Source organism: Enoplosus armatus, chromosome 9 (assembly GCF_043641665.1).
Source record: "Enoplosus armatus isolate fEnoArm2 chromosome 9, fEnoArm2.hap1, whole genome shotgun sequence".
Lineage (NCBI taxonomy): Eukaryota > Metazoa > Chordata > Actinopteri > Centrarchiformes > Enoplosidae > Enoplosus > Enoplosus armatus.
Window position 1 is genome coordinate 13,307,056 of NC_092188.1, and position 9,868 is coordinate 13,316,923.

At 40.6% G+C, this 9,868-nt stretch overlaps 1 protein-coding gene across 1 annotated transcript; it reads right to left on the reverse strand.

Annotated features, from left to right (window-relative positions):
* Positions 1 to 5,496: 5,496 nt before the first annotated feature.
* hoxa13b (homeobox A13b) lies at positions 5,497 to 6,621 on the reverse strand. Its single transcript, XM_070911748.1, has 2 exons — positions 5,988 to 6,621; positions 5,497 to 5,735 (listed from the first exon to the last, which is right to left on the reverse strand). Exons 1-2 carry the CDS (start codon positions 6,619 to 6,621, stop codon positions 5,497 to 5,499), a joined length of 873 nt encoding a protein of 290 aa, XP_070767849.1.
* Between the last annotated feature and the right edge of the window lie 3,247 nt (positions 6,622 to 9,868).

Consider the following 9,868-nt stretch of genomic DNA (forward strand, 5'->3'; position numbering starts at 1 on the left):
GTTATGCAGCCACTTTTAGAATTTGGTCCAAATTCACTTTTCATACATCAAAGCCTGTGAATTTGTCATGTGCAGGGAAGCATTAGGAGACTGTGTAATATTTCACTCTGCCCAGGTGGTTTGCTGTTGGACTTCAACGGATTGAGCTTCACTCAAAGGTGTTTTATTCCTGTGTGAAACTGTTGGTCATTTTGAGATTAAAATAGGCTTACATTATAAATTAGACGACAATCATATATTTATTCTTTTGTGCGTAATTCAGCCACTCGTACGCAGTGTCAGCATGTAGGCCGAGGCTGCAGGAGTGGCCCACTTTGTCACATTAAACCTCCTTTCCTGCTACATCTCCCAGCACCGGTTTCAAACTGCTTCAAGCTCAAAAATATTGGGTTACACGGTTTAACCAGAGCCAGTAAATGTGCATTAATCCACTAATATAAGTGAGACAGTTTCCATTGTGATCGAGTAGCTGAAAGCATGTCGGCTGTGTGTGAACACAAAGCTGCTAAACCTTGACCTCTAGCCGGTCATCATGATAAGAAAAAATATATATATATATATTCAAATTACATTTTAATTTCTTTTTTTAGATCCACTTTGACTTATTAGTGCGAAACTATTAATTCATCCAAATAAAAATATGTTAGTGTGCGTTTAAAGGGTGGGTTAATTCTGTGGCTAAAACAGGTTAATCAAACCTTTTCTTTGGTTTTGTTGCCATTACTGTAGACATGAAAGTCAAGGCTGCTCCATCGTTTTTGAGTCGTTGAAAGCTTCAGATGTAATAAATAAAGTCAGAGGGAGGAAATAAAAACCATGCGGCCTTATGGCTGCAGCACAAGATCTCAGAAGAATAATGTATAATATTCATTCAGGGCAGCAGAGAATGTAGAAGCTGAAGGCATAAAAATACATCTAGATTTAACAGAGCAGAACAGTCACTGCGTGATATGACAGCTAAAGAGGATTCAAAGAAATAAAAGCAGTTTTCGCGGTTTCCCTGAATTTTCCTTCGACACTTCAGGAGGAATGTGGTTTAACTTAACTGCCTGAAAGTCTGTGTGCGCCTCCTGACTCTCCTGCTCCCTCAGCTCATTTCACAAGGGAACATTTTCTAAAATGTAGGTAAAATGTGCCGGTTAAGATTTACAGTTTAAGGGCCCGATATGTAACATTTGAAATAAATTACAGGTATATTTACATGATTGAAGAGTTGAAGCCACAGATGAAATTTTCATTTTGTGTAAAAATAGGAAATAGGCTTCATCTATATCAAAGTTTGTTAGAATTACTGGTGTAAACAAAAAAAAAAGTAAACACTATTCATTGACATTTTAAAAGTTTGTCTATGAATTAAAGGAGTTGTAAATCAATAAGAGAATAACAGCAGGTTTCAATCGACTCTGTGTTTACATGTGGATGATGCCTTCAAAGAAAATTGTTCAAGAGGAAACCAAACAATACCATATTTCTTTTCTTATATTTATGATGAATGGAAAGTGTTTATCAAGAGGAAGCATGCTGCAAACGTATTAATTACTAAAAATAAAGTCTTTTTTTCTGGGTAATCACTGCAACGTCCGTCTGTTTATTAGAGTTCAACATGAAAAGTGACCCTTAAGACAACAGATGTATTTAAAAATGAGCGAAACACAGGATGATGTTGATGAAGACAAAAAGCATCCCAGGCTGGGTTTATTGATAATGGACTGTTTGTATTAGTTGTACAAAACTACAAAACAGGGTTCATGTCATTTAAAGTAAAGTATAGTTTCATAAAAGTACAAATTTGACACTGATGGAGGAAAATAATCTGAACATACAACAGAGAACTAAAATATTTCACGTCATCAAAGTGCAAAGACACTGAACAGAAGAAGAAGATGGTGGAGTCAGACAGCAGCTGGGGGTTGAGGTGGGAGGGGGGGCTTCTCCGGAAGCAGTGTACTATTGGGGGTTTACAACTAAAGCAGCTATAAAACAACTTAAAAACCTAATAAAACTCTCTGGATTCACAAATTCAACCTCGCATTCGTCCACGAATGTCTGTCAAGCAGATGGGATGAAAGCGCTAAAAGGCAGCAGGTTTCAAATTAAACACACATCCATCACTCTACCTGTCTTCATTTCAAAGTGTGATTGTGCTTCGCTATTATTCTCCAGCTGTGTTATAATATTTGGAAATGTTGTTGTGTCATATATCTCTGAAATAGGGTGGCGATAGAAGTGCAACAAAAATGGATCCAATACATTTGCAATACGTGGTGTGAGCAACAAATAGGGGAAAAAGTCATTAAATAAAATGCGCCAGAGACAAATGTAAATGAACAGAACATTTTCATCCAGAGTTAAATGTGCTGCTTGTGCAGTTTGTCAGGCGGTGAAAATATCCAGAGCTCACTTTGTGTCAACGCCAACTGCAGATTTATTTGTTTGTTTTGATTTTTCCTGTGAACTGTGTTTGATTCACAAATAAAGACTTTCGTTTTGTCTGAAGTTCATTGCACAACGTTCAACATCACCCACCCACACACACACACACACACACACACACACACACACACACACACACACAGAAGACGACAATGTAAGCAAAGCTTTAATGTCATATTATATTATATAAGCTATCTGATATTATAGATGTTATTTTGGCTTTTAACAGTTGTTTGTTTGTTACGGATTCATAGTAGCGCTTCAGGCCTGCATACGGGACCTTTTGGAGTGAGGTGCATTAACCTGTTTGGCTGTTAGGGGGAGCAATGACACCGAACAACAGAGGAAACACCACATGCAGGATCTACAGAGGAAGGTTTCTAAATGGACTCAACAAAGTGGAAGAATATTTACACCAACGTGACCCCGATCGTTCCCAAGCAGCGGACCAGTGAGCGCAGCCCACCTGCTTACAGAGAACCAGTTCAAGTTTCTGAAATGATTACCTGTGTTTTTGAAGGCCCATCCATCGCCTGTAAGTGCTCCTGAGCAGGACGACGAACTTGCCTGCTATTGTTCTTTAAATCGCCCTGCTCGTAGCAGACATGTGCAATGAGCTGAGAGGGTGACACTCACCCGAGGGTGCAACAAATGACCCTTTTCTTAAAATGGTATAAACCGATGCTTCACATTCAAAACCAACCGGACAGGACCATTGAACCAGCAGCCTGCCGGTCAGTGTCATGACCCGGTTCAAGTATGAAACAAAAGTATGAAAAATCGGGAATATGATATTTTGTAGGTTTCAGGTTATGTGAATTAAGCCTTTAGCCCTCTCGCTCACACTGTTTATGGGTATATATGTCGATGTGATTGTGATGAGAACATTTGGATCATATTAACTCTATAATACAACAATACAGTATGACATTGTTGGTAGCAGGCCAAATATCAACACTGACAACCAGAGAAAAGACGTGTGACGTTGAGTTGAGTTGTTTGGGCGGCGGATTAACAGGCCTCTCCACAAGCTCTCTCACACGCACAAGTCACATCACAACTTCTCGTTCACATCCCGCGTTTACGAGTAGATTGTCTTTGTCATTTTTTTGTTCTAAAATGAGGACAAATCTCCGTTTATTCTTTTAACACAAAATGAAAAAAAAAACATACCTCTCCCGGGAGGACAGGTCATGTGAGGGCTGAGTGAATGAATTCACAAATAAAAACAGACTGCACCCTTTACATTTTGATTTTCGATTGAGTATTAATCAATAAATGTGAGTATGAATTGGATAATGTGTTTCAAAATTTGAAGAGGCATTTTAGAAACGAAATTTGAATTCCAATCAGCAAAAAAAACGAACAAGAACAGAGGAAAGTTTACATATGCAAGAAATTAAGGACTGGCGAAACATGAATGGAAACTCAATAATTCGACGTACGTTTAATTCTTGAACAAATCAAGCTATTATTAAGAAAGCAGAATTAGCTAAAATATGTGTAACCGAAATATATGTCTTAATGTGAATACAGGTAATAATAGTAACAACAATAAGTGATCATTATCCTGGATTTTGGCTGTGCCATGACTTCAAAAAGGCTTCGTCTATAATATTTGTTACATTTGTCATTACTATAATATCTCTATACTTTCTCTGTAGCGCTAAAATATTTGTATATCCTAAAAAGAGATTTTTATTATTACTGAAGAAATAAGATTTTACCTTAATTGTTAAAGTTGTGACACGTTTTAATAATAATAGGTAGGCTGATTAAGTATAAATAATTCATTTCTCACACACACACACACACACACACACACACACACACACACACACACACACACACATCTATGCCTCTAGATATACAGCAGGCAGATGCATAGACTGCAGCAGCAAAGGGCAGACACTGTGCTGACGGAGCTCGGACACTAGATGGCGACATAAACTCTTAATGGCTGAAACCCACAGAAGCTCTGAAATCAACGAGGGCCCTCGTGCAGGCCTCTTGGCCTAAATACACCATCATCAGTTTAGGGGATATACTGTAGCCATGTGTAGTGTTACTATGAAAGGATTTGTAAAGCCCGTCATTGATCGATCAAGCATGAATGAAAATGACAAGATCACATCGCTTCTCTAAAACATTTATTGTCAGAAACTTTGGCTATTGCAGTCAAAAAAGGGAGAATAGATAGGCGCAGTCAGATAGTATTTACATGTTTAAATATGTCAATGTTTTCAGAACTCTTCTGCAAAATCATTAACTGACAGGCAGAAATTGCATAGGTCAGCCTGTTGACAGGCACAAAGTGTGGGTAAACCTATTGAAGTGCTCGGGACAGCTTCACGTCTGATAATGTTTCATCAGATACTGGCTGATTAACTCAGAGACAGATGTTTTAAATGAAGCGATTGAATTTTAAAGACAGGGCTGTAGTGTAAACTCTGTTTTTCAAGCTTCCAAACTGAGGAATATAGTTTATCAGAAGAATTTAAATACCCAAGAAGTGCCGCAGGCGACTATTGCCTGTACAAGGAAAGATTATTGAGAGATAGTCTCTTCCTTTAGCCAGAATCAATGCTGAAAATATAATTTTCAAGATTCATTTTCTGGTATTGAATTATTATTTTACTTCGCATTGTGATGCTCACAGACTGAAGGTCTATGCATCACCGTCTAAAGACGACAGCGGTTATTGTAACTGATTTCAGGGGCTTCAGTCTTCATTTGTGGATTAAACGGAATAAAAGCGCAGGATTGTTCGGGGTGTCTCGTGCCTTTAAGGCAGAATGTCTCATTGTTTGGTGGATATTTGAAGACGATCATCCCTCGCAGAATCGCGTCGGTCAACATGTCGCAAACCATTTCCGATCTTCTGTCAACAGGCCGCATCGACTGGTTCCAATTAAAACGTGAGGAAGGAAACGTGTAGGTCAAAAACAGAGCTGCTCTGGCTACAGAGAGGCCGGTCATATATTGTAATAAATTATAGCACAGTTTTTTGGACGAAGGCACATCCATATCCGCCCTTCTCCTCCTGGTTCAGTATCTCCAGAGCTAACTGGAGCTCTTGAATTTATTGACGACCTTCTTCTCCTTCACGCGCCTGTTCTGAAACCAGATTGTCACTTGTCTCTCTGTCAGGTTTGTCTGCGCGGATATCCTCCTCCGTTTGTCCTTGGTGATGAATTTATTGGCGGCGTACTCCCTTTCCAGTTCCTTGAGCTGCACCTTGGTGTATGGCACACGCTTCTTTCTCCCCCGGCGGATAGAGCTGTCCCCACCAGATATAGTGTCTGTGGAGAAACAAAAAAGCCATCATCACATTTTAACCTGCTCGCCTGCATCAGAAACAGAACACCAAATATTTATTTTTACATTTAATTCTCCACTTTTTCCCCCCATCTTTCGGGCGCATTATTAAAGATCAACATTGAAAAAAACGTTTAGTTTTTTTACATTAGACTTTACATTCACATTTTAGCAAGTTTAACAGCACATTCTCATGAACAGCATATTTCTGCATTAATAAAACAATAAAAAAATACCTTGTAACGAGGATTTCCACAGAGGATTGGACTGTGGCTGCTCCTTGGTGCAGTAAACTTGACCACTCCAACCATTGGTGATGGCCCATGGCTGGTAGGGCTCCATGGGCAACAGAGACTCGTGTCTTGGCTCAGATGGAGCACTCAGAGCAGGGACGACAGGGACATCCAAGTAGCTGGGCTGGTAAGGACCCGAGGAGTAGCCCTGATAAAACGCAAATTCCTTCGCCCTGGTTGAGAACTCCTCGCCAGAGACCGATGAGTCCATGTATTTATCGCCATAACCAGAGGGCTGCGCGCAAGCCTTGACGCTGCCGTGTGACATCCTACATGGGTAATAACTGCTGCCAAAATATCCATAGGGCAAAGATGCATTGGGCGAGCTCTGAGTGGCAGAACAGGGGCTGCATTGTTTGCCAGGCTCCCCCATGCCAGAGACTGGCACCTCACTCGCAGTGTAGGTGGTGCTCGGAGCCAGCGAGGTTGGATGCGCTAACAAATTCCTGCACTGGTTTGCAGCGAAATTGCCTCCAGTAAATCCCTCCATGTTCTTGCTTCTTTCATCCAAGCCGTTGTCGTAGAGAAACATCACCGGGTCAATCCAGTGCGAATGGAGGAGTAATGAAGCGGTCATAGCATGCCCTACATCGAGACGACCAACTCTTTTTCAAAATCCCCTCGACTGAGCAGAGACAGGGACTCGGGCAGAGTAACGATACCAACACGCCTGAGTACATAAAGATCGCGAGGTTATTGGCCAGGGCCAAGCACGTGATATGCAAAGGAGATGATAAACGTCTAGACATCAGATAAAGCAGATCAAGCTGTATATTTGTGAAGATGTAGGCCTACATCAGTATATCCATGTTTTATACAAACATACAATTATGGTATTTTTTTCCAAAACAAAGTGATATTGGAATCTCAAACCGAGTGAAACTGATGTAGAGGCGATGTAGTCTATCGCACAGTCCCGTCACAACACGCTTATTTGAGAAAAACAGGAGAAAAACTATATGATATTTGCATTTATTTCGATGGCGGAGTGGATGCGCAATTACGCGTGCCATTTGGGTCGCACAAGCTCTTAATCCAAGAGTAAAGCAAAAATGATTTCGGATATGTGGATTCTAAATAATTTGGGGTTTATATGTAAAGATTGGATCTTTTTAATGCGCTTTCAGTCAAAAGGTGAAGACTTTTACCAGAAGTACCATCATGTTCTTAAATGATCTGAACTGACTGGTCGTCTCAGAGCGAGGCCTTTGAGCATAATGATTACGCAGGCGAATTTTAAGAAACTAAATAAACAGACCGGTGTCTTATGGATACATTTAGAGCGCATATTAACAACATTCATAAATGTAGTCATCCTCACATTTGGCACTGCGACGTGTAAATCCAGACACAAGTTCAGAATCCACAAAATACCAAAAAAGCATGCCACATTTGGCAGCACTCTTCCTCTACGGGTTAGACGCGGCTGGAGGCCAAGGTCAAGTTGAAAGTTGCAGTCTGGCCAAACAGGCAACTCCACGCCAGGAAGCCCGAAGAGAAAACACCGCTAAATGCCGAAGAGGAGATTTCATCGACAGACTGGGCTGTGTTTTTTTTAAACACAAGTTACCTGAACTTCTCTTGGCTTTCTTTAATCATATCAGACTTTGGCGATGAGAAAGAAAATCCACCGGCATTAAATTGTCAAAATCAAAGCTCAAGATGAATTGTTTTATCCTTCTAGTAGAGTAAGAAGGCGACTTACAGGAAAAGAACCCGTTCGTCAGCAGGCCTACATGTTTCTACATTCTGCGTAAAATTGCCTCCATAGGTGGCCTCTCCCACGCAGAGCTAAAGCATTCTTGCATTGGGGCACACACAGGATGTACAAACAAATATTTCATGAGTATGTCTCTCGTGTAGAAATAGAAATAAAATGTTGTTTAGCCTATACATGGAACTGAAACACTCCGCTGTGTGGGAGCACTGATAGACTAAAGAGGAGCACATGGACGAGAGGGTGAAGATTGGTGTCAAAGTAAATACTGTTAACTTCCAGAATTCATTTTTGTTTTACATTTTCGAAGCTGAGACCACAGACGCAGGGACATGTATCCCCACCTAAATCTGAACACTTTTTTTATTTTATTTTTAATAGAGTTTTCCCACCTTTTGAGGCTGTAAATCTTTATGGCCCAAGTTCATAGCTTGTAGGCAAGAGTGAGTAGTGGTCTACGTTTCAGGAAAAAGGCATAATGTTTTATGTTATTGAAAAGGTTCACGGCTGATTTTTGTTTTAACTGCGTTGTCGTGATAGCAGACTTTAGATAAGACCGATCGGCGTTTGTATTTACTCATATAGTACTCTGCATTTTGAATAGAAGAATCGCCCACTTTCTTAAATGAGAACGAGTGAGTGTTGGCTGGACAGGAATCACCTCGGCCGCGTTGTTCACACATTAGAGGGCGGCGGTCTCTCTAAACATATAGCAGCTGCGAGGAAATGTTACAGGAGCAGTGAAGCCAGTTAAACGCAAAAAAAAAAAAAATGATGCATGACTAAACTGCATATCGGTCACGAGTTGTTGATAAAGAAGCTTTTAATTTGTTCGTTTTATTCTCATTTCAATAGGCCGTCATAACACACACACACACACACACACACACACACACACACACACACACACACACACACACACAATGTGCAATGAAGAGAGGCCTACTTTGTGTCTAAAAATGAGATGATAACCGAGGTGGTGTTATTAACTAAAGGCACAATTTGGACAAATGTAACCGAGGGGAAACTTTACGTCTTGAATTAATTATCACACGCTAATAGCGTCTAGTCTAAACGCTGACGTCAATTTACAGCAGTTGCCCTGTTGAAATCAAATGAATTGAAGGGTGCCTGTTGAAGTACGACAGCTAAACAGAACCGGGTTTAATAAAAAAAACATTTTTTATGTAATTGTTGATTATTGTATTTTGACAATATTTGGATTTGCAGTAAGTTTGATTGGTTTGGTCTAATACGTTAGCAGAGAGTACTTTACAGTTCTTTCATTTACTTTAGTTTGTAGATTTGGTCCTTTTTTACAATAACACACACACACACACACACACACACACACACACACACACACACACACACACACACACACACACACACACACACACACACGATTATGTGACTGTCATTGCTTCGAATGTAGAAAGTAAAAGAAACTGCGGATTGTGGCACTAAAGGCGACAATATGGGTTAAGAACAATTTGGAGCAAGAAAAGGACAAAGATATTTTGTGACAAGTCAACAATGCACACAGTATAAATGTGTAACACCACCGTGTTTAAGAATAAAACACTGCTGAATGCAAAGCTTATTTCAAAGTGTCGTTATAAGTTGAGCAGGAGGGATGACGTGCAGCGCTGCAGCAGATGATGTCAGGCTGCGTGTGTCACAGTCTGCTGTAGGCCTGAGACCAAAGTGCGGCTCTGTTTGCAGAACCTATCAAGTAGATGACAACACAGCTCTTAGCCTACAGTGCTTAATGGACTTTTTATGGGTTTGTCTTGTGATCGCATGACCTATGGCACCTTGGCCCCTCAGTGGCTCTTGGCAAACTAGATCAGAAACATGCCGCCCTCCTGGTCTGGCCTAAGTGGGGATAGAGAAGAGGTCCAGATCCCCAAAACGACTGGGGCTGGCTGCATGAAGGGCCCGTTGGGTCACAACTGTGTTCCATAGTTGTGGAGTAGGCAATAAAAATTATTAAAATCTTCATTAGAGAGGAATGTGTTGGACAATTTAGCTCCAACTGGAAATTGGTGGTGTCCTTTTCGTTTGGAACACCGTGTGCAGTTTGGCCTTGTGTTCCTCGCATCCC

Excerpts from the sequence above, each read along its gene's own strand:
- hoxa13b (XM_070911748.1), bottom strand. The coding sequence starts at position 6,621 with ATGACCGCTTCATTACTCCTCCATTCGCACTGGATTGACCCGGTGATG. Across the intron at positions 5,736-5,987 it reads GTGGAAATCCTCGTTACAAG|ACACTATATCTGGTGGGGAC; the intron begins GTATTTTTTTAT and ends GTTTCTCCACAG.